Source organism: Mustelus asterias, chromosome 17 (genome assembly GCF_964213995.1).
Source record: "Mustelus asterias chromosome 17, sMusAst1.hap1.1, whole genome shotgun sequence".
In the NCBI taxonomy this organism is placed as follows: Eukaryota; Metazoa; Chordata; class Chondrichthyes; order Carcharhiniformes; family Triakidae; genus Mustelus; species Mustelus asterias.
Window position 1 is genome coordinate 52,714,147 of NC_135817.1, and position 25,637 is coordinate 52,739,783.

Consider the following 25,637-nt stretch of genomic DNA (forward strand, 5'->3'; position numbering starts at 1 on the left):
AGGGCCTGGGGTGGATTGTTGTCGGTGCAGACTTGCTGGGCCAAACGGCCGCCTCCTGCACTGTAGGGGTTCAATGATCCCTTCTGTGATCTTCAGAGAAAACAGCAGGGCATGATAGTCACATACTCATTGAAGAATATTATCATGATTCAGGCAGCAGAATGGCCCCACCTGCATTAAGGGAGGGTATACAATAGAAAAATTAGGTATCCAGATGATCAATTGCACCAAATGTTTTTCCACACTAACTCCAACCTTGTGATACATGAATCCATTCATACATCCATTCCCACTTGTGTTCTGTGCAGTGCTATAGAATTGCTGAATGCCACTGCACAGAAATAGACTATTCAGCCTACCAAGTTTTTCTCTCAAGAACCAATTTAATCTAATTCTATTTTTCTGCTTGTTTCCCCCCCAATTTTTCTGAGAGATATTTCTCTCTTTTCAAACAGCTGTTTTTTTTGTTGTCCCTGTTTCAGCTCCGAGCGATCTGGAGAAATTTGCTTTGATAAATGGGTCACTATGGCAATGACAAATATTTTACACTATTCAAGCGCTGCTGGTTTTCAGCTGTGGAATTCGGGTTCCTGAAGCCAGCAAGTAGAAGGAAGGTGGGGGTTGTACGGACGGCTGGGTTTGACCTGACTGACTACAAGCTAATGGCTACATCGTACATTACTTCATGTAGAATTGTTGGTAGATAACATGATGCTGAAAATCCTCAAAATTAATGTCTGTTCAATAGGTGTAGTCTTTCTGTGTGTTGTTATGGTTCTCCTGGCCTAAAGCATGCACGCATTAGACTATTTGCATAATTCTGAACTTTGCGCATGCAACATTGCTGTGACTGTTGTGTTGCAAACATATTTAGCCTGTTAAGAAATAAATTTCATATCCAATTACAGCACATTTCTGGTTTTACTTTCTTGTACAAATTTTCCCTCTGCATTATATAAGGAATCTACCAATTTCTGGTGGGGCTTAAAGGCCCCATAGTGACTCCAATGTTGATAAATTGGTGCATCACAGCGACTTTGTATGCGCATGACTTGTATGTTTGCATTTTTGGTGCTGTTGTCGTTGTCCATTTACTTGCATTGGAAAAAGTGATGGTTGCCCTATTATTAATACACCACGGGGTCATGTACAAAGCAGAAAGAAACAAAGGGGGCGATCCTATGACAAAAATTCTAAGTCCAGGACGAGTGTGAAAACGGGAGAGTTTTGGATCCGTTTTTTCGGCAAATCTCGGAATTTTCTGCCTTTAGAGGGATTGGGCGGGGCTTAAATCGCTAGGAGGCCATCTGAGAGCAGCAAAAGAGTGCAATTGTGTTTGTGCAGGTCTCTACTCTGAGAGCAGCAGAGACCTATCACAAAGCCTCTGCTGTTTTCTGCTGGCCTCCATGGCCTAAACCCGGCACACTCCCCCTCCCCACTGATTGCAGTGCAGAGTGGCAGCGATTCCTCCCCCACCCCCACCCCTCCTGATTGCATCTGCAGAGTGCGCAGTGGTTTGTCAGACCCTGCCCCCTTGGCACTGCCCTTTGGTGTCCAGTGGACAGTCAGGCTGACACTGCCAGTGTGCCAGGCTGGCACTGCCCAAGGGGCACCCCCTTGCCCCCAATCTACCAGTGGGGCTTCAATGGCCTCTGGTTCTACCGGCAAGGCCACCATGTCTGGACCCCTTTGTTGGGGACTAGCTGCGATTTTTGCTGGAGGGAACCTCCCGTGGTGAGGCCACACAGGTAAATGAGCCCGGGCGATTTAGTCCCAGGCTTGCTAATTTAATTCAAATCAGCTTTACAATAAATTTAAATAATTTATTCAGCCTCACGCCGGAATTGGAGTGAGGCTGATCGTGCCGGATATCCGGTGCTGATAACACCGCGAGAGGTGAGAAATTGGGCGCGAACCTGATTTCTTGGCTCTCCTGCAATCTTACTGGCTCATCCCGCCCATCGGCCAGTGGGAAGTGATGGTAAGATCGCCCAAAAGGGTGCGTTACGACCTGGGATAGTTCCAATCATCTTAAATCACTCAGAAGTTTTGCAGAATGCTTGCAAGTTCCAGATTGATTTACAAGCTTTTAGTTCCCTCACTTTTGTTTTTGATAAACTGAAGGTCACGAAGAAGTCACTTTATCATGGGAAGGATAGGGCATGTGCTTAGTCAGATTCTCCTGGTTTAATGCCATGAGTTTCAAAATACGAGCTTTCATTTAAGGAACACCAGCAAATCTTTTTTTTTCGGAAGGCTATCGGCATTTCTTGGAAACACAGCTGTTAACCTTTGCAGATAATGTTCTCGCTTTATGGCCATGTAGTTTTAAAGAAAAGTTTGGAAATGGTGGATAATTGAATTGCTCTATTCGATGGGCCTTGTCAGCTATTATAGAAATGTGCCATGTGTGATCTCTTGAAGGCTAACTGAGTTTTCCTTTTGTTCGCTGCTACTGGCTGGTTTGTATTTGACCGGACACTTTAGTTAGTCACACTTCGAACTAATGGGTCTGCTCACTCTTGTGGTATGTTTTAAATCCATCCATGAGAGAGACGAGTCCTGAGGACAAATCACCAAGCAACTGTATGTTAGCAGCATAAAAAATAACTTGCACTATGGTTAGCACTGCTGCCTCACAGCGCCAGGGTCCCAGGTTCAATTCCAGCCTCTGGACACTGTCTGTGTGGAGTCTGTACCCCCACCCCCCGTGTCTGCGTGGGTTTCCTCCGCGTGCTCTGGTTTCCTCCCGCAGTCCAAAGATGAGCAGGTTAGGTTGAATGGTCATGCTAAATTGACTGACCCTTAGTGTCAGGAGGATTAGCAGAGTAAATGTTTCGGGAATAGGGCCGAGGTGGGATTGTGGTCGATACAGATTTGATAGGCTGAATGGGCTCCTCCTGTACTGTAGCGATTCTATGATTCTAGGACTGGCTCCAAATTCTGTTTGAGCAAGGCAAAGCTTAATCCCCAAGATTAATATTTAAGAAATTGGAACAGTGACCCCCTAATACGACCATCACTTTCTCTCTGTGGCGTCTATGTACAAACAATGAATCGTTATATGAAAAATGTAGTGTTACATTATTCTTTCTCTTTTTGGATTAAGATATAGGGGGGAAAAGATGATCTTTGGTCCAATTTAACATTAAATTCAGCCATTCTAATTTACAAGCCTCTTAGTTTTTGCGCTGTAACTTCATGATGGGCAGGGCGAGCTGGTAAGATCGCGCGAGAGCCAGGAAATCAAGTTTGTGCCCGATTTCTGGCCCCTCATGGTCTTACTGGTACTGGATATCCAGTGCGATCAGCCTCACACCCATTTCTGGTGTGAGGCTGAAAATATTATTTAAATTTGTTATAATGTTAATTTAAATGGAATTAGCGAGCCCGGGATGGTATTGTCCGGGCTCACTTGCCTGTGTGGCCTTTCCGGAGCAGGTTCTGTCCGGCGAAGTTCATATATATGGTCCCCTATCAATGGGGACCAGACCTGATGGCCTCGCTGGTAGAACTGGAAGCCATTGAGGCCCCCTCTCCCCGCCCCCTAAGGGGAAGTTGAGGGCAAGGGTAAGTGCCCCTTGGACGGTGCCAGCCTGGCACTTTTGCACTGCTCACTGGGCACTGGATGGGGACTGAGGGGAGGGGGTAGGGCCAGACTGGGGGTGGGGGGGTGGTGGAACCCAGCCACTCTGCAACAGCGTTCGGTGGGGAGAGGGTGGCAATTTGTCCTGGTATTTGGGAGGGGCAGAGGGTCAGGGATCGGGGGGGGGGGGTGGGGGCGATTGGTCTGGCCGGGAGAGGGGTTGCGAATGGCCCGTGGGGAGGGGGTGGGGGCGCTTTAGGCCACAGAGGCCGGTAATATCTAGCTGAGGCTGTGATAGGTCTCTGTTGCTCTCAGAGCAGAGACTTACACGTGTGCAATGGCGCCCTCTGCGCTATCAGTAGGCTCTCTGGCAATTTAAGCCCTGCCCCCTCCCCCTACAGGCGAGAAACAGATTTCAGGATTTTATTCATGCAATAAGTGTATAAGATTCGACATTTGAACTCACTGAGGAAATGGATTCAAAACTCCCGCTTTCACGCTCGTTCCGGACTTGGAATTATTTTCATAAGATCGCCCCCTTCTGTCTGATTTAAGGAGATTGTCCTGTTCAGTCAGGTCCCAAGTGCCCAGTTTCTCTTGCAGTGACATTGAGATTGCACTTTTATCAACTTGTGCAACATGTTATTGTGATTAAAAAGGAAGGTCTAACTAACTGCAGACGTTGTAAGATGCACTCATAAAGTATGGCCCTGGGAATCGTACCATCGCAAAGATGCAACTATTCATATACAAGCATTGATTTACACATGTCCTTTGTACATACCATGCGAGTATTAAGTCCAAACACAAGAACAGTGTCTATTACTCCATCATTATTAATCCGTAATACAACTAGTCACATCTGGATTTTCAGATAACCACTTGGCTGATATTTGATGTATTAGACAATAGTGGCATTATGCATCCATTTCCTTCCTGGTGTTTGTATGGAGAAATGGAAGCTCAAAATTTAAAACATTGGCCATGATGGGAAGTGATTCTTTGCAATTAAGCGTATCACATTACTGGAATCATTAGTGTCAGTAAGTGCCCTTTTAACATGCACTTCTCATCCGCTTCTCAAGAGCTACGCTGCCATTCACCAGATGAGCCAGAGATTAAAGCAGCTGGATTTCAGTCAATTGAAACCATATCCCATACAGGCAGCCCTCAACTTTACGACATTCAAGTCATGACTTGTAACATTTGTAAATTGACGACCTGTTTCGTATTTACAATGTCTGTATCGACTTGCGGCACATGCCAGCGAACAAGCTCAAATTCATTTGTGCGCATTAACATCTGCACCACCCACTTCCCTGACTCAAGACACTTGGTTGCTGATCCAAGACATTTTCATTGGTGAATCTTTGTCTTTCCAAATAATTGATTTAAGTAAAACAGTCTCGGTTACTTTGGTGAAAGTAGGGTATGAAGCCGTGGTACAGGAACCAATCCCCGATTTATTTGATTTATTATTGTCACATGTATTAGCATACAGTGAAAAGTATTGTTTCTTGCACGCCATACAAACAAAGCATACCGTGCGTAGAGAAGGAAAGGAGAGAGTGCAGAATGTAGTGTTACAGTCAGCTAAGGTGTAGAGAAAGATCAACTTAATACGAGGTAGGTCCATTCAAAAGTCTGACGGCAGCAGGGAAGAAGGTGTTCTTGAGTCGGTTGGTACGTGACCTCAGACTTTATCTTTTTCCTGACAGAAGGTGGTGGATGAGATTATGTCCTGGGTGCATGGGGTCCTTGATTATACTGGCTGCTTTTCTGAGGCAGCGGGAAGTGTAGAAAGTCAATGGATGGGAGGCTAGTTTGTATGATAGACTGGGCTTCATTCATAAACCATTGTAGTTTCTGGCTGTCTTGGACAGAGCAGGAACCATACCAAGCTGTGATGCAACCAGAAAAAATGTTTTCTGTAAAAGTTGATGAGTGCCTTGGAGGACATGCCAAATTTCCTTAGCCACCTGAGAAAGTAGAGGCGCTGGTGGGCTTTCTTAACTATAGTGTCGGCATGGGGGGACCAGGAGAGGTTGGTGATATGGACACCAAGAAACCTGAAGCTCTTGACCATAACTTGAAGTGATTTATAACATTGTTCTTATGGGATAATTGGTTCTGACTTGTCGACGTTTCGACTTTGAGGTTCTGTTTTCAGGAATCAATATGTTGCAAGTCTGAAGACTGTCTGCAAAGTATGCTTATGCTTCTTTGAACATATTGATTGACATAATGTTGGCAAGAATGCGGGTATTTCCCATCTTGCTCAATATTCTGCTTTTTGAGGTATTCATGTTTGGGTATTTTTTTTCCCCTTTTCCTCGCAGGACTGAGTTCAGGACGTGTTGTGAAAGTCCCAGCGGGTGTTCTGTACCGTGTCGTTGGAACTCCAGTCAACATTCCCTGCAACGTCAGCAATTATGAAGGGCCATCTGAACAAAACTTTGATTGGATTGTGCTTAATGATAGACAGAGGAATCTTGTCAGCACACTGGAACCTGAATTTTCAGATGCTGAATACAAGGATAAAATCCAGAAGAAGGAGATTTGGGTGAAGAGACTCAGTGACAGCTCTGTTGAGCTACATTTCAAGAGCGTGAAATTTGAGGATGCCGGGGAATATGAATGCCAAACACCGAGCACAGATGAAAATAGTTCTGGAAATTATAAAGAGCGTGTGACTTTGAAAGGTAAGCTTTGCAAATGGTACATTAACTTCTATTGCCTTTAGTTCATTTTAAGTGGATGTGTATGTCACATGATGACATTACTGATCCTATTTGTATCTACTTTCTTGCTATTTACTAATTTAACACAAAATAAGTTCACCTTTTCCAATATTTTCCCTCCTCCACTTTAGTTGCTACCTGATACCGGGATAAGCTTCTGCATGTGCTGGCAACTTACTCGTATCTCACCCAAGTAGCGGCCTTTCATGTGAAAATGTTGACCTTAAATGATGGGTTCTTCAACTGTGGAAGCAACTGGACTGAGCTTATTCCTATCTTTACTTGTCTTGTACGCAGGCATACACACAAACAGGTCTCCAGTGGCTGTTCCTGGCAATTAATCAGAAAGAGGAACACTGGGGTCTTATTTCTATCATCCCTGACCCCAACAGAAATGGAGCTGGATGCCGTCCTGGCCTGTATTTGCTCATTACATAGTATAGAATTTATTTCCTAAAAGGAAGGTTACTAATTTTAGTTAGTTAGAGATGTTGGCAGGCCTGTTGAGTTTTTCCATGTCCTGGGCTCTTGTCTTAGTTTTTCTGGTGTGTTTGTAGGATTAAGAAATATGACTATTAATTTGGCCAGTGCCACATCCTGTCTCTGGGTTCAAAGGTTGTGACCAAAAACCATTAGAAGAAGTCATCCATCTCACTGTGCCAGCTGTGAATTAAGATTAGATTCCAACTGAGATAGTTGAACATGCAATTTATTCCTCTAAAATAAATGAATCTTTTAAAATATTTATTTAATTATGTGCAGAGACCAGATTCTCCCAAATCCTCATTTGGATATATATTGTCATTCCTCCTTCCATGATGGGTCAGAACCTTCAAAATCCTTTCTCAAGCCTCCATTGTGGGTGCACCATTACCACAAGGATTGGAGAAGGCCAGCAGTACAATCCTAGATAGGGCAGCCAGAACAGGTTCTCTTGCCCATGTCACCCACCCCATCAATTTTCTATTTCCTAATTCTATATTTACCCCCTTGTGCCTAAATCTTTACCTGCTTGAGACACAGCTTCTTCTTGAGGGGCTCCTTCGTCACAATCTTGGAGACAACAGCATTTTCAGTCTTCACTCCCAATATCTCACTATTGTGGGGGATTGTCAGTCACAGAAACGGATCGCACAGTCCCAGTCGTCTTGGAAGACCTAAGCTCTGGTGCTATTGTGGCTGTCTTTCCAGGAGTTAATGGACGCAATTTGTAGCTTCCATTGCAGAGACAATGTCTGTGGTCCTCCTTCGACTGTCGCTTAGCTGCAGATCGTCCTTGCTTTTGGGGATCTGCATTACTTAACAAATTTCTTTCATTGTGTTGCTGACAATGTAGCTTGTAAACTTCGCAAGTTGTCATCTTCAGAAAAATGTGTATGGCTCGCAGCAGTTCTATGGCCTTGCATACATTTTCAGATGAATATCTGAGTTTCGGACACCGTGGCTCTTCTGCAGGGGGCAGTCATTTCTGTCTCGGGTCAGACACTGTTGTTGCTTTACCTTGTGTCTTCTACTCACTGATGCTCTTTACACCTCCTTCATTTTCTCCTCTATCCCCGAGCGGAGTATCGGAGCAGTTAGGTGCCAAGATGATTTGGCTGAGGCTGGTGTGGGAATTGTTGAAATGATGCTGCAACATATTTGCACAGAGCAAGGTGCCAGCAGTCGTGAAAAATGTTGAATGGCAATTTAATCTGGCGGTGGCTTTCGAGGGATTAAGCATCAGCAGAACGCCCCAGCTCCATTTCAATCTCTTGCATCTATCTAAGACGGTGAAAGCTGGCACCTTTGACAATGCACAACTCCCTCAGTATTGCACTGAAGAGTCAGTGCAGATTATAGACTTGGAATTGGGTTTGAATCCACAACATTTTAACTCGGATCAATGCACGACCACTGAGCCAGTGCTGACCCTTTGGCTCTAGGACTCTAGAATGAAAGATAATCATCCTGAGATAACTACAAAATACTTATCTTAATCTTGATGTTTATAATAATAATTGTTATGCTTCACTGATCTTTGCTTTCTTTTATCTGATTGCATTTTCAATTTTGAAACTATTTGGAGTTGCTGTAGTTTGGGTTTTTTTCCACTCCGTACAAAAATATTTGGTGCAATGCACCGTGTTGGCTTGATTTTAATAGGATATCAATTACGTAATAAGATTTGATTCTGGGGTGCTGTAATTTGAAGAGAATGACAGTGGGTGAAATTGCAAAGAATCTAAAAGCATAATGGTTCAAAATGGCAGAATTAGTGATTGAACAGCATTAGAGACTTTGTCTGCATTTTCCAGGGTAATGAACTGTTGCTCTTTAATTGTATGTACTCTGAACAGGGTAGCGATGTAAAACCATAATCACTTCCATTGATATTGTGCCTTTAAAGGATGGTAGGAAAAAGGGCCTCCTTCAGCATGTACATGGCTGAGCATTGGTTCTTGGAGGTTTCATGTTAATAACTGAATGAATTGTGAAGTATTTCTGCCCTGTAATGCCTCACAGTTACTGACACTAGGCTTTGTTGTCACTTGTCAGTTTTGGCGTTCCAAACAATCTATCTGATATCCTTGCAAATGCTGTCCAGGTCCTGGGAAGCTGCCAGTTCCCATAATCAGTTTAGTCGTGCAGAATGGCTCTTTGTAAGTGAGTTCAGAAACATGTAATCAATGAAGTCTGTAAACTGTTCATAGAAGCTTTCTGTTTCAGTCTCGACATTCCAGGGTACAATGTACAAAAATAGAGGTGGAGTTCAACTTGCAGAGATCATTGCTTCAGCCTCAAGTTAGAATATTCTGTACTTTACTCCACGAATCTCCCAGGGAGTAGAGCGAGTTTCACTATGATACCAGGTACCACTTTTAACTACAAAAGACAGACTAGGAACCGAGGCATTTTAGATCAAGAAGGAATCTTTTCAGAGAAAATTACAGGTGATGAGATAAATGGGGAAATTCAATTTCCATTGGTCAGTACATTGGTAACGACAATTTCTTTTTTCCGAAATAGAAACCAGTGGCTAGAATTGTTTTTTGGAATGCATTTAGTTTGATGAACATAAATATCTTGCCAGAAACTAGATGAAAACTAGAGTGTAATTGAATCAACAGAAAGGGAATATTATTGCTTCAAAGTGCACATCGTTATCTCTATTATAGCTATCACATGTATTCTATCAAATAGTAAAACAATTTCATTGTTCTTTCTCTGACACTCACACCGGGATTATTTTAAATTCAACCACCACAATCTTTTATAGTATTAAAAATCGTCCTATACACATGAAATTAGAACTATACATAATGAAATTAGAATTGAAACTTGTATCGGGGGTGTGAACAGAAAATGTTATTAAAAGTTCCTGATTTTACTTTTTATGACTTTAAGTATCCTTTGCATTTTGGTTTTGTTTGATATCCTGATGCATTTCTTCATCAAACAGTGATCCCAGATGGACTGACTTTACCATTGGGCAAATCCAGAAGTGTAAAGCGCACAAGCTACACCGAAGGGAAGCCTCTGGAACTTCAATGTGTCGCAGTGACGAATTCATCTGTTCCCACACATCTGGCCATAACATGGGAGTTGAAGGTAAATGGCACTGAGATTCGGGACGTCCTGTCATTCACTGAACGTGACTGGTTTTATCCCGGTGGTTCGTACAGAAGTAGATACCAAAGTGGTGATGTTAGAATGGCATTGGAAGAAAATGGCATCTTCAAGTTGATTATCACCCGCTTGCGACCTGAGGACGAGGGCATTTACTCCTGTATTGCAGCCGAATGGATCAAAGAAGATGGCTCCAACTGGAGAAAAATCCAACAGAAAACAACGGACATTGCAACAATCAAAGTACAACCATTGGGTATGTTATTCTCAGCAAATAACTCCATTACACATCTTCACACCAGTACTACTGAATGACTCTTTCTCGGGTCGAGGGTGGTTTAGATGGAATTGTTAGCGTAGGTGCTAAAAACAGGGTTTAAATCCATTATTTAATTCCAGCAGGCTGTTCAACAATGGGTAATGCAACTTGGGATTATTTTTGTTGTTTTTTGTTCATTCTTGCTTTGTTTATGACCTAAACAGCATCTCACGTAAATCGGGCTAAAAAATGAAATGAATGGAGTTTATTTAAAGTTTACTTATTAGTGTCACAAGTAGGCTTGCATTACCACTACAATTAAGCTATTGTGAAAATCCCCTAGTTGCCACACTCCGGTGCCTGTTCGGGTACACTGAGGGAGAATTTAGCATGGCCAATGCATCTAACCAGCATGTCTTTCTGACTGTGGGAGGAAACCAGAGCACCCGGAGGAAACCCCACAAAAGACAGACTAGAAATTGAGGCATTTTAGATCAAGAAGGAACCTTTTCAGAGAAAATAAAGGTGATGAGATAAATGGGGAAATTCAATTTCCATTGGCCAGTACATTGGTAAAGACACATTTTTTTTGCCAAAATAGAAACCAGTGGCTAGAATTTTTTTTTTTTAATGCATTTAGTTTGATGAGCATAAATATCTTGCCGAAAACTCGAGTGTAATTGAATCAACAGAAAGGGAATATTATTGCTTCAAAGTGCACATTGTTATCTCTATTATAGCTATCACATGTATTCTATCAAATAGTAAAACAATTTCATTGTTCTTTCTCTGACATTCACACCAGGATTATTTTAAATTCAACCACCACAATCTTTTATAGTATTAAAAATCATCCTATACACATGAAATTAGAACTACACAATGAAATTAGAATTGAAACTTGTATCGGGGGTGTGAAACAGAAGGTGTTATTGAGAGTGATCCAAGTTCCTGATTTTACGGTGGGAGTACGTACAGACTCTTCACAGACAGTGACCCAAGCCAGGAATCAAACCCCGATCCCTGGCACTCTGAGGCAGCAGTGCTAACCACTGTGCCACCGTGCTGTCCCCCAAGGGAATACAGGATTGTGCAGCAAGAGCTTTCGAATGTGGAAGCTGAGATGTAATGCGTGGATATAAAACATTTACTAAGGTTTTGTGTTCTACTCCATAAGAAGGATGTTGAAGAAACAGTGCATCCTCAAACCCTTTTGAAATTAAGGTAGTGAAGAGTATAGGTAGAAACATACTGTTTCTAACAAGTAGTTTGTTCGGCCATTTCAGAGGGCAATTAAGAATTAATCACATTCATAGGATCCCTACAGTGCAGAAGGCCATTCAGCCCATCGAGCCCGCACCGACAACAATCCCACTATCCCTGTAACCCCAGTAATCCCCCTGACATTAAGGGGCAATTTAATATGGCCGATCCACATAACCTGCACATCTTTGCACTGTGGGAGGAAACCCGAGCACCCGGAGGAAACTCACGCAGACCTTGGGAGAACGTACAAACTACACAGTCACCTGAGGCCAGAATTGAGCCCAGTTCTCTGACGCTGTCCCATTGCTGTGGATCTGAAGTCACATGTAGGCCTGACCAAGTAAGGACGCAGAGTCCTATCCCTAAAGAACATTAGTGAACCAGATGGGTTTTACAGCAATCAATGATCGTTGTTATGGTTACCAATACTGAGACTAACATTAATTTCCAGACCTAGTGAATGCAAGTTCCACCAGCTGCCATGGTGGGATTTGAACCCTGTCCCCAGAGCACGTGCGCGGGCCTCTGGATCACGAGTCCACTGTCATTATCACTATGTTAACATTTCATCTTTATAGGAATGGAGGAGGTATTATGGACTACTTATGGAGTTTACTATATGTAAACTAACAGTTTCTGGCTTGAATATTTGATATTCCTTTGAGACTGAGCTTAGGGACACAATTAGGCGGCACTGTGGCAGAGTGGTTAGTACTGCTGCCTCACAGCGCCAGGGACCCAGGTTCAATTCCGATCTCTGGTCACTTTCTGCGTTGGTTTGCACTTTCTCCCCATGTCTGCGTGGGTCTCCTCCCACATTCCAAAGATGTGCGGGTTAGGTTGGCCATGCTAAATTGACCCTCGACTCGGGGATTAGCAGGGTAAATGAGGGTTATGGGAATAGGACTGGGGTGGGATTGTGGTCGATACTGACTCGATGGGCCGAATGGCTTCCTTCTGTACTGTAGGGATTCAATGAGTCACCTACCTCATCTGCTACAATGTTCTTTGGTCCGAATGGGCCAGTTGGATGTTTGGAATGCTCCTTGGAGAAACCATACTAAATAACATAACGTGTTTGTTACAGCCCAGCTGCTACAGGTCTCTACAGTTGGAGGGACCCACACTTTGAACAGAGGTGATGAGATTGGCCTCATCTGCAATGTAATAGGGGTTGAAGACGCGGCAGTTGACGTGAGCTGGTATTTTAGCGCATCTGCGGCAATTCATCCTCAGAGTGATAAAGTCCTGGTGCACTTGAACCATACGGCAGTGGTGAGCAATACAGGTTTTGTCACGTTGAGCAGGATTAGTGGTACTGATTACCAGCTGAGGGTGCAACAGATTGAGGAAACAGACAATGGATATTATTACTGTACAGCTTCTGCTTGGATCCAGTATGCCAGCGAGACGTGGCACAAAGTCGCGGAGAGAACATCCAGCCCTGTCGCTATCACTGTCGCTCTTTTAGGTAATTCAATTCTTCAATGCTAGAGAAATTAATTAAATCCAGTGGTAAATATGAAGTTTGAGCATTTATCAAGAATGTCTTTTCTGTCTCATTACACCTGCCTGTTTAGGCACCTGTATTGTACAATATTGAAATAGAATGGTGTTTAATTAACCTATTTATGTAAAGCTAACTCAAAATTACTGTATTTTTGTTAAAAAGGATGGTGGTTGCAAGTTGGTTTGCTTTATTCACACAAATCTAACCTGGCACAGAGAAAAAGGCATTTACAAAAGTATCCACTGAACACCTACTAAAAACTGGCATCCTACAAACTAGGGGACACAAGCTCAGATGAGAGGTGAGAGCCTAATTAACATAGAACATTGGGCTCTGATAATATCATTGAGATCCTGACATCGTTTGAACCATCATGTTTGGTGTCAGTGTCGCCAGGAACACAGTGCAAAATAACAGCAAGTCCAGATGGTGACCTGTATGGGAGTTACTTTTTAAAACTTGGTAACCTATGGGCCAGGCAGTTAGTGTTCATAGAATCCCAACAGTGCAGAAGGAGGCCATTCGGCCCATCGAGTCTGTTACCAACCACAATCCCACCCAAGCCCTATTCCCACAACCCTACATATATACCCTGTGAATCCTCTGATACTAGGGTCAATTTAGAAAAAAGAACAATACAGCACAGGAACAGGCCCTTCGGCCCTCCAAACCCGTGCCGCTCCCTGGTCCAAACTAGACCATTCTTTTGTATCCCTCCATTCCCGCTCCGTTCATGTGGCTATCTAGATCAGTCTTAAACGTTCCCAGTGTGTCCGCCTCCACCACCTTGCCTGGCAGCGCATTCCAGGCCCCCACCACCCTCTGTGTAAAATACGTCCTTCTGATATCCGTGTTAAACCTCCTTCCTCCCCCACCCTCACCTTGAACCTATGACCCCTCGTGAACATCACCACCGACCTGGGAAAAAGCTTCCCACCGTTCACCCTATCTATGCCTTTCATAATTTTATACACCTCTATTAGGTCACCCCTCATCCTCCGTCTTTCCAGTGAGAACAACCCCAGTTTACCCAATCTCTCCTCATAACTAAGCCCCTCCATACCAGGCAACATCCTGGTAAACTTCCTCTGCACTCTCTCTAAAGCCTCCACGTCCTTCTGGTAGTGTGGCGACCAGAACTGGACGCAGTATTCCAAATGCGGCCGAACCAACGTTCTATACAACTGCAACATCAGACCCCAACTTTTATACTCTATGCCCCGTCCTATAAAGGCAAGCATGCCATATGCCTTATTCACTATCTTCTCCACCTGTGACGTCACCTTCAAGGATCTGTGGACTTGCACACCCAGGTCCCTCTGCGTATCTACACCCTTTATGGTTCTGCCATTTATCGTATAGCTCCCCACTACGTTAGTTCTACCAAAATGCATCACTTCGCATTTAAGAACATAAGAACATAAGAAATAGGAGCAGGAGTAGGCCATCTGGCCCTTCGAGCCTGCCCTGCCATTCAACAAGATCATGGCTGATCTGAAGCGAATCAGTTCCACTTACCCGCCTGCTCCCCATATCCCCTAATTCCCTTATCGATCAGAAAACTATCTACCCGTGATTTAAACATTCAACGAGGAAGCCTCCACCACTTCAATGGGCAGAGAATTCCAGAGATTCACTACCCTCTGAGAGAAGAAGTTCCCCCTCAACTCTGTTCTGAACCGGCCCCCCCTTATTTTGAGGCTGTGCCCTCTAGTTCTGGTTTCCCTTCTAAGTGGAAAGAATCTCTCCACCTCTACCCTATCCAGCCCCTTCATTATCTTATATGTCTCTATAAGATCACCCCTCATCCTTCTAAACGCCAATGAGTACAGACCCAATCTGTTTAATCTCTCCTCATAAGCTACACCCCTCATCTCCGGTATCAACCTGGTGAACCTTCTCTGCACTCCCTCCAAGGCCAATATATCCTTTCGCAAATAAGGGGACCAAAACTGCACACAGTACTCCAGTTGCGGCCTCACCAGTGCCTTGTACAGTTGCAGCAAGACCTCTCTGCTTTTATATTCTATCCCCCTCGCGATAAAGGCCAACATTCCATTTGCCTTCTTGATCACCTGCTGCACCTGCAGACTGAGTTTTTGCGATTCGTGCACAAGGACCCCCAGGTCCCTCTGCACAGTCGCACGATGTAATTTTTCTCCATTTAAATAATATTCCAATTTACTATTATTTCTTCCAAAGTGGATAACCTCACATTTGCTAACGTTATATTCTATCTGCCAGATCCTCGCCCACTCGCTCAGCCTATCCAAATCTCTCTGCAGACTTTCCGCGTCCTCCACGCAATTCGCTTTCCCACTCACCTTCGTGTCATCAGCAAACTTGAATACCCTAGATTCAGTCCCCTCCTCCAGATCGTCTATGTAAATGGTAAACAATTGAGGCCCCAGCACCGATCCCTGCGGCACGCCACTGGTCACCAACTGCCAACCAGAAAAGCACCCATTTATCCCAACTCTCTGCTTCCTGTTAGATAGCCAATCCCCAATCCACGGCAACACCTTACCCCAACTCCGTGTACCCCAATCTTCTGCAGCAACCTTTTGTGAGGCACCTTATCGAACGCCTTCTGGAAATCTAAAAACACCACATCCACCGGTTCGCCTCTGTCAACCGCACTAGTGACATCTTCATAAAAGTCCAGTAGATTCGTCAAACACGACTTTCCCTTCATGAATCCATGCTGCATCTGCTTGATCGAACCATTCTTATTCAGGTGCTCTGTTATTTCCTCTTTAATAATGGACTCTAGCATCTTCCCAACTACGGACGTTAAGCTAACCGGCCTGTAGTTACCCGCCTTTTGTCTACTTCCTTTTTTAAACAGCGGCGTATCTGGATTGAACTCCCATCTGCCATTTCTTTGCCCAAATTTCCAGCCTATCTATATCCTTCTGTAGTCTCTGACAATGTTCCTCACTATCTGCAAGTCCAGCCATTTTCATGTTGTCCGCAAACTTACTGATCACCCCAGTTGCACCTTCTTCCAGATCGTTTAGATAAATCACAAACAGCAGAGGTCCCAATACAGAGCCCTGCGGAACACCACTAGTCACAGGCATCCAGCCGGAAAAAGACCCTTCCACTACCACCCTCTGTCTTCTGTGACCAAGCCAGTTCTCCACCCATCTAGCCACCTCCCCTTTTATCCCATGAGATCCAACCTTTTGCACCAACCTACCATGAGGGACTTTGTCAAACGCTTTACTAAAGTCCATATAGACGACATCCACGACCCTTCCCTTGTCGACCATTCTAGTCACTTCTTCAAAAAACTCCACCAGGTTAGTGAGGCATGACCTCCTTCTCACAAAACCATGCTGACTATCGTTAATGAGTTTATTCTTTCTAAATGCACATACATCCTATCTCTAAGAATCCTCTCCAACAACTTCCCTACCACGGACGTCAAGCTCACCGGCCTATAATTTCCCAGGTTATCCTTCCTACCCTTCTTAAATAACGGGACCACATTAGCTATCCTCCAATCCTCTGGGACCTCACCTGTGTCCAGTGACGAGACAAAGATTTGCGTCAGAGGCCCAGCGATTTCATCTCTCGTCTCCCTGAGCAGCCTTGGATAGATTCCATCAGGCCCTGGGGATTTGTCAGTCTTTATATTCCCTAAAAAACCTAACATTTCCTCCCTTGTAATGGAGATTTTCGCTAACATCCTGGTAAACCTCCACTTTTGTCCCTGAGGTCCGATTTTTTTTTTCCCAGACAACCCATTTGTTCCTAACATATGAATAAAATGCCTTGGGATTCTCCTTAATCCTGTCTGCCAAGGACATTTCGTGACCCCTTTTTGCCCTTCTAATTCCTAATTTAGCATGGCCAATCAACCTAACCCACACATCTTTGGACTGTGGGAGGAAACCGGAGCAACCGGAGGAAACCTACGCAGACACGGGAAGAATGTGCAAACTGCACACAGTAACCCAAGGCCGAAATTGAACCTGGGTCCCTGGCAATGTGAGGCAGCAGTGCTAACCACCCTGCCACTGTGCCACCCATTCTTCCAGGGTCTTCCACGAATTTGATCGCTCTGTGCTCCTGTCTCTGATTGCCACTGAATCTCTTACTTCTGCCTATCCTGGCCTCAATTCCTCCGAAGTAAGGGTTCACTTATGTGCTTGCCCAACTTCTGCCTGGCGGTGTTGATGCTGTGTTTGGGTGAGAGTTTGGCCTTAAATATGCCCAATGAGTTAAAATGGTCCTTGCCATTCACCTCCAAATCAGGGCTTCATCATGTAAATCAGCTGTCAATGCTGCATGGTGGCCCAGTGGATAGCACTGCTGCCTCTGTGCTAGGGACCCAGGTTCAATTCCGGCCTCGGGTGACTGTCTGTGTGGAGTTTGCACGTTCTCCCCATGTCTGCATGGGCTTCCACTGGGTGCTCCAGTTTCCTCCCACTGTTCAAACGTGTGGGTTAAGTTGATTGGACGTGCTGCATTGACACTGTGTCAGGGGGACTAGCAGGGTAAACACGTGGGGCTACAGGGATAGGGCTGGGGTGGGATTATTGTCGGTGCAGACTCAATGGGCCGAATGGCAACAACCTTTTGCATTGTAGGAATAAAGGCCGGAACTGATTTCAAAGATTCCAGGACATTTCTCACTCCAGAAGATAAAATAGGAACAGATGCAGACTTTCTGACCCATTGAGACTTCTGTCTTTAAGTATGATAATGGCTGTATCTCTACTTTTCTGCCCGCTCCTCTTTTCCGTTGATACCCTGAGTCTCAATTTGTATATCTCAGCCTTAAGTATATTTAATGACCTAGCATCCATAATCTTCGAGAGAAAATTCTGAAGATCCCCAGCTCTCAATCTCCTCATCAATCTCCTCATCTCAGTCTGACATGATCATCCCATTTTCCAGAGATACTGCCCCCATGTTCTAGAATTCTCTCTTGTCAAGCCCCTTTGTAATCTTGAATGTTTCAATGAGATTACCTCTCATTCCTCTGAACTCCAGAGAATACACACATAATTTTACGAGCCTTTAAGCAGAGGACAACACCCTTATACATACTGCTTCCAATGTAATTATATCCTTCTCCAACTATGGAGATCCAAAGCACACTTTGGCCTGAACTTTTAGGATGACGGGGTCTTGGTCCTCACCCTCAGTCAGGGGAACATATTCCTGCTGATTCCATCGACCCTGATGCCGTATTACTCTCTAATGAGCATTGATTAGCATAAGACGGGACTGCTGCCTGTACTTGGGAGGAAATCCTACCTGGAACAGCTGCTGGCCAATTGGATTGTGTAAGTTTTCAAGTTTTGAGGTATCAAACCTTTTGTAATTTAAAACAAAAACTCCTAGTCACATTCTCTTGTCAACATATCTTAACTCAAGCCCCCCCCAAACTAAAGCTGTTGGTTTCCCTCTCTGATACCGATCACTTGAAGTAATGCATGGTTTGTTTAAACATGGTGTAATTTTAAGTTCAGGCTGATTTCTAGTTGTGCCTTCAAGCTGATTAAAACAAGCATCTAATTGTATTGTGGCCATTAAGATGGCTTTAGCTCACGACTCAAGGGAGCTCCCTCTTAAAACAAACCATAGACTCCCTACAGTGCAGAAGGAGGGCATTTGGCCCATCGAGTCTGCACCGCCAACAATCCCACCCAGGCCCTATCCTCCGTCCCCCACGTATTTACCCTGCTTGTCCTCCCTGATACTAAAGGACAATTGAGCATGGCCAATCAACCTAACCCACACATCTTTGGAGTGTGGGAGGAAACTGGAGCACCCGGAGGAAACCCACGCAAACACGGGGAGAACGTGCAAACTCCACACAGACAGTGGCCAGAATTGAACCCTGGTCCCTGGTGCTGTGAGGCAGCAGTGGTAACCACTGTGCCACCATGCTGCCCAAATGTTTTGTTTCTTCATCAACAACTGCTTTCCTGTTCGCCAGCTACTTTGACCGTTACAGTAAAGTTAAAGTTTATTTATTGGTCGCAAGTAAGGCTTACATTACACACTGCAATGCAGTTACTGTGAAATTCCCTTGGTCGCCACACTCCGGTGCCTGTTCGGGTCAATGCACCTAACCACATGTCTTTCAGACTGTGGGAGGAAACCGGAGCACCCGGAGGAAACTCACGCAGGCACGGGGAGAATGTGCAAACTCCACACAGACAGTGACCAAGTGGGGGATCGAATTCGGGTCCCTGGCGCTGTGAGGCAGCAGTGCTAGCCACCGTGCCACCCACGGTTAATTGTCAAACAAAAAAGTCGAAACTGAACCAACATAATTTGAAACTATGGTTAAAGAATAAAATTTATGAATATTAGAGACTTCCAAATTCAGAGTTGTCAAAATCTTACAATTGGCCAGTGGCTCTGCAGTCCCTCTAGGCACAGTGCTGCAGTGGCCGGAAGAGGCACTGCATGGAGGTAAGTCTTAGGCCCTAGAAAGCAGGAACGGTAGGAAATGCCTAGGGGAATTGTAAGGTTAATATTGGAGTCTCGGGGGATGGTGGGGGGAGAGGGGATGATATGGAGGGATTTCCAGAGGGTGCCCCTAGTCAGAAGGGCCCTCCTTCCTCAGATTGAACGTTGTATTTATCTGGCCTTCACTTAAGGGCCTTAACTGGGGAAAAGGGCAGGCTTCCTGCTGGAGACCCTTCCTGTCCCAGAAAGAAATCGCAACCAGGTCAAGGCAACGGAAACTTAGAAGGAGTTCCATCCATGCAATTTTACACTTGACCACCCTGTCTACCCTCTTTCCCCCCTACTGCTTCTCCGAATGCTCTCTGGGGGGAGGGGGGGGAAGCTGTAAAATTCTGGCCATTTTCCCAAGTAGTCTCTCCAAACTGCTGTGCAGTTATCGCAAGACTTATTGGAGCGCAAGAACAAAGTCCAACATGCCTATCCCTTCCTAATTGCTTGCTGTATCTGTATATTAACGTTGTGTTCTTTGTGTGAGTACCCTCAAATCCTCTGAACATCGTCTACCCCTCTGAAGATCTTTTACAAGTTCCACACCTTATAAAACATTTCTGATTTTCTGTTCTTGCGACCAAAGTGAATAGCCTCTCACTTCCCCACGTTACACTTTATCTACTACCTTGTTGCTCACTCACTTAACCTGTCTATATATCTCTTTCCAGCCACTGTGTCCCCCACAGCTTATGTTTTCACCTAGCTTAGTATTTTCAGTAAATTCTCACTCTCTCTCTTTGGCTAAGTCTAATATAGATTGTAAATGAGGCCTCAACACTGATCCTTATGGAACTCCACTAATCATAACCTGCCAACTTAATTCTCCACGTATCCTGATTCTTTGCTGCCTGTCGATTAATCAATCCTCTATTTGTGCTGGTAGATTACCCTAACTCCATGAGCCCTTATCTTGTCTATTAACCTTTTTTTTATGTGGCATCTTATTAAGTGCCTTTGGAAATCCAAGTTTACTCCTGTACTCCAAGTTCTCATTCATTTACCCTGCTAGGTAATCTTCAAAAACAATAATACATTTGTTAAACATGATTTGCCTTTTATTAAAGCGTGTTGACTTTGTCAGATTGCACTGTGATTTCCTCAGTGCATCCCAAAGACTCCATTAATAATAGATTGCAGTACATTCCTAACAGCTGATGTGATACTGACTGGCCTGTAGTCCTCTGTTTTCTTCCTCTCTCTCCCTTCCTGAAAAGTAGTGTTACATTAGCCCTCCTTTTTACACTGTTGCATGATGAGCCATTGATTTCCAGATTCAGGCTACATTTGGACTAACGTGGGTTCGGTGCAACTGCGAATGCAGCTGCAGTGTGAATGTACTCTGACTTGTCCTGGAGGGGGAATAGTTTACTGTTAACCTGGAGTAGTTCGTTCAGCCAAATTGTACATATCGCCCCATTTTTCCCTTGTTGCTCTGAGTTAACCAAGAGGAAATGTTCTACGCAGCTAGCCATGCTTCTGCACGTTGGTGAAATGCTTTGAGATTCTCATGACATTCCTTTGCACGAGTGTCATTATATACGGCTCGAGTCTGGCAATTCAAAGAGGAATGTTCTTTAGGAATGTAGTCAACTTGTTTATTGATGAAAATCAAATTGCAACTTTTTAATGTTCCTCTTTTTAAAAATAATTATCTATGGCATCACTGATTTAGTGGTCGAACTTTATCAGCTTCTGTTAATTTTGCAGTCTGTCTTAGAGGTAATCTTTGCTCCATTCCAATCTACAGATCCTACGTACACTGTTCAGCTAACTTCCATCAAGGTACCTAGTTCCTCAGGAGAGTCAGCTGTGCTCGAGTGCCGGGTGTTGAATTTACAAAACGCGGACGATACAAAGCTGACTGTGACTTGGTATTTCAACCCACAAGGACAGAATGGTGCTACTGAAGCAACTGTGCCTATAGCAACGATGGATCAGGATTGGACACTAAAATTGGACAATAAGTATAGTGAACGAGCGGAAAAGGGAGAGGTTGTTTTTATGAAGCCTGAGCTACATGCTTTCAAGTTTCAGATGCAACATGCTCTTCCCGCAGACAGAGGAGAATATTTTTGCAATATTACTGCCTGGGCTAAACAACGAGGCGATGTATGGCTGAAAAAACAGGAGAACTCTTCCCTCGCCATTGATATGTTCTGGAAAACAGAAGGTAAGATGCTTCCACAGTTCTTCTCTTGTTCAAATTTTTAAAAATCTGGCATTTTGCAGACATGATCATGCTGTTGGAGATTGTTTATTCTTATCTGACAATTATTTTCCAACAGGGGTTGATGTGGGCCAGATTTTGTTAACCAATCCTCCTTTTCCATGCCATCAACTCTTTGGTATTTGCCTGACCTCTTGCTTATTTTCCATAATTGTGTGGCTGTGATTGGGAGAACAAGACATCGGCAATAATTCTCAAACCTTTTCATTGTGCACTAAGTTCTGCTATCACAAGTAGAATAATTCATGACTATGATTAGTGTGCATAATACATCGTGTTGCCTTTGGGTCATAGCAGTAACTGGTTTAGGATTGCAATGAACCTGCATTTTTAATTGCATTTAATAATATTCTCTTCACTGTTTTAGACCCAGTTCTGAATATTGTAGCAACAGAAGAGAAACCAGTATCCACGCGAGGCAACACCTTTGAGATGATCTGCAGTGTTTTTGCGGAGCATGTAGAAGTTCCTCATTACTCTGTAGCTATAGCGATGAATGAACCAGCTTTTACTGATCCAAAGGACAGCAAAACACTCATCTCGTTGACCAGGGACTCGGTGGTCAAACTGGAGAGATGGGATGACCGGGACCGATCGGAGGATGTTGTTCTTGAAAAAGTTGGTGGTGATGAGTTCCGTTTCCGCCTGTATAGGACCCAATTTTCTGATGAAGGATCGTATTACTGTATTGTCCAAGCTTGGGCTTCAGATACAAATGGGCAGTGGTCTGAAGTAGTTGGAAATTTGTCCAACACTGTAGCTGTTGCTTTTAGAACAACAGGTAGGTTTTGAATTTAATCAAACAATTGAAAGGGTCATCAGCAGATGAAATATTGATGTACGTATCTTTCAGATCTGGTTCGACAAAAGGTTGCTGACTGTGTAATAAAATACTTTTTCTGCATGGATGGTTTGGCAGTTTAGAATCTGGAAACCTTGTGGGGGTTAACACCTGCACGGTCCCCCCTGGAGCTTTCTGATTGGATGAAAATGCGGATCATGCCTTGCATCTGATTTAGTCGGCACCAGTGCCTCCCATTCCCGGAACGTGTCGGATAACGAGAGATTCTCCTTCCAGGTTTCAAAACATCAGTCAACACACAAGTACAAAATAGAAGCACAGGTAGAATTAGATTGTCTGACCTGTGCTGTGTGTGGTCCATGGGCAGTTGTGCCATCCAAATGGTAACGTAAACTAGGGGGCCTGAAATTAGACATTTATCCAAATTCGACCAAGGATCCCAGTACTGCCATTTAGACAGCTGTTACCTCTCTTTTTACAGAGTCAAAGATTTCCACATCTCGTGGAGATGTTGTATTTTGGAGTATCCATATCCCCCTGCCTGGGTTTTAAAAAGCTCAGTGAAGAGGTACGGGCTTTAATGCATCATTATCCTTCTTAAGCCACCAATGTTGCAGATTTGATGCAAAATGGCTTGTTATGGGTTTCACATCACGTCACAACGAGATACCCATTGACTTTTGATGTTCAAACTCTTAAGTAAATTTAATTTCAACTTTTAGTATAGCCAGGTGTATTGCACTTCTAAACAGTGCCTTCAGGGCAGGATAGGAGGAAATAGATTTTTAAAATCAGCATTTGACTTTTTGTGACCTGGGCTCACTGCTGCACAGCCACAGAGAGTGAACCTTCCCTCTTTTTAATTGTTCAGTGCAAGAGTCATGCATATGAAGTATCATAGAATCCCTATAGTGCAGAAGTAGGCCATTCAGCCCATTGAGTCTGCACCAACCACAATCCCACCCAGCCCCTATTCCTGTAACCCCACGTTTTTACCCTGCTAGTCCCCCTGACACTAAGGGGCAATTTAGCATGGCCAATCAACCTAACCCGCACATCTTTGGACTGTGGGAAGAAACAGGAGCACCCGGAGGAAACCCACGCAGACACGAGGAGAATGCGCAAACTCCACACAGTAAGTAGTTCCAAAGATGTGTAGGTTATGTAGATGAACCATAGTAAATGCACAGGGTTATGGGAATAGGATGGAGTGAAGGTCCTGGATAAGATACTCTTTTGAAGAGTCGGTGCAGACTCGATGGGCTGAATGCTCTCCCTCTGCACTGTAGGAATTCTTGACTCTAGTTTCTATCCCCCTTCTAATAAGTGCCATTTCAAAGTTTAAAGCTGTACTTAAATTGATAATAGTATAATAAATGTTCTTGTCACTCTCTGCAGCTCCCCGGTTTAATGTGACTTTGCTCTCTGAGAGGCCTCACGTGTACCAAGGCGAGACTGTGGAAATGAACTGCGCTGTCGATCTGTCTGACATACCTAACAACTCAGGTAATTTTAGCATCGTGGGTGCAGACTGTTTTCCCAAGAATAGGTTCGACTGAAGGGCTCAAGGTTTCAAGCAGATTACATTTGAAATCTTTAGGCAGCCATGGTGACTGCTTCCACTGAACAGCTGCCTCTGCTTAGGAATCTGCTATGGTTTGTTATTCGTACAGCCTGACTCCTGTCCTCTGTGTACAGTACCTATGTGCTACATTGAATAGGAACACCTCACTGAAAAAATAGTATTCTTCCAATGAAGTCTCCCATCTTATTGCTTGGCCCCTGCTAATAGTACATCAGATTCTTTCAGTTATTCTGTTCCAGTCTTGCATCTCAAATTAAATATTGTTGAAATTTTACAGAAAACTGATGGAAACAGTGTAGTCGGGACAAAGTTCTAGCCATGGCAGAGGTGATGGAAGCAAATTGTCGCTCTATTGAAGGGAAAATGGAAATTTAAATCTTGAATAAAAATGTAGTTTTTTAAAAACAAAGACATGGTTTGTTTTCCAATTTGATCTCTTGGCAAATGATTGGTGGGTCTTGGAAAAATATAAATTGGGTGATAGTAATGGTTGAGGTAATAGGTGCAGGAAGATCCTGTGAGATATTCTTAAAGATGGGGAACAGAAAATGTATTTTCTCCCTGGCTGAGTTGTTCCCTTGAGTTCAATGTCTGTGCTGCTTGGAGAATGTTACACCATTGATGAAGCTGCCCTTTTCTGTGAACATAATCAGTCTTTTTTAGATAAACATTGTTGGCATTCTCATCCTTATTTTCAAATTCTTCCTGGCCTGGCCCCTCACTATTTCCATTATCCCCTTCAACCCCACAACCCTCCAGGATATCTGTACTCCTCTAACTCTGGCCTCCTGCGATTCCCCGATTTTAATTTCTTCACTAATCTTGGCCGTGTCTTCAGTTGTTTAGGCCCCCACCTCTAGAATACCCTCTGTGCTTCTTTCTGCCTCGCATTCCTCCCTAAAAAGCTACCTCTGGCCAAGAATTTGATAATCTGACCTAATCTCCTTATGTGGCTGAATGTTTTATAATATTCCAGTGAAGTGCCTCGGGATTTTCTATTACGTTAAAAGGTACCATGCAAGTATAATTTTTTTGTATTTGACTGCAGACACATGTCAGCTATTGGTTAATCACACCCTTATCCAGGATAACGTTGGATACTTTATTCATGCACAGGGCGGCACAGTGGCTGGCACTGCTGCCTCACAGAGCCAGGGACCCAGGTTCGATTCCAGTCTTGGTCACTGTGTGGAGTTTGCGTTTTCTCCCCATGTCTGTGTGGGTTTCCTCCGGGTGCTCTGATTTCCTCCCACAGTCCAAAGGTGTGTGGGTTAGGTTGATTGGCCATGCTAAAATTCACCCTAGTGTCAAGGGGGTTAGCAGGGTAAAGTTATGGGAATAGTGTCTGGGTGGGATTATGTTCAGTGCAGACTTGATGGGCTAAATGGTCGTCTTCTGTACTGTAGGGACTCTATGTGAAGTAGTTGCCTGTTCAACCTAATCCCTCCCCCTCCCTGGTAAAACTTTGCTTCAAAAGGTCATTTAAAATACTTCCTCAGAGAGAGGGGCAGTTGCACCTGTTTGTGGTATTTCTCGAGCACCCTCATAGACGCTGTCTACATAAGG

The 25,637-nt window shown here is 44.0% G+C and overlaps 1 protein-coding gene across 1 annotated transcript in view; it reads left to right on the plus strand.

Annotated features, from left to right (window-relative positions):
• The window catches only part of LOC144506480 (prostaglandin F2 receptor negative regulator-like), a 68,997-nt gene that overhangs the window by 33,719 nt on the left and 9,641 nt on the right, over window positions 1-25,637 (plus strand). The window contains exons 2-7 of the mRNA XM_078232659.1: window positions 5,926-6,288; window positions 9,770-10,192; window positions 12,549-12,932; window positions 21,205-21,627; window positions 22,052-22,465; window positions 23,885-23,992. Of these exons, the coding sequence (XP_078088785.1) occupies window positions 5,926-6,288; window positions 9,770-10,192; window positions 12,549-12,932; window positions 21,205-21,627; window positions 22,052-22,465; window positions 23,885-23,992 (2,115 nt within the window). The remainder of the gene's footprint in view (window positions 1-5,925; window positions 6,289-9,769; window positions 10,193-12,548; window positions 12,933-21,204; window positions 21,628-22,051; window positions 22,466-23,884; window positions 23,993-25,637) is intronic.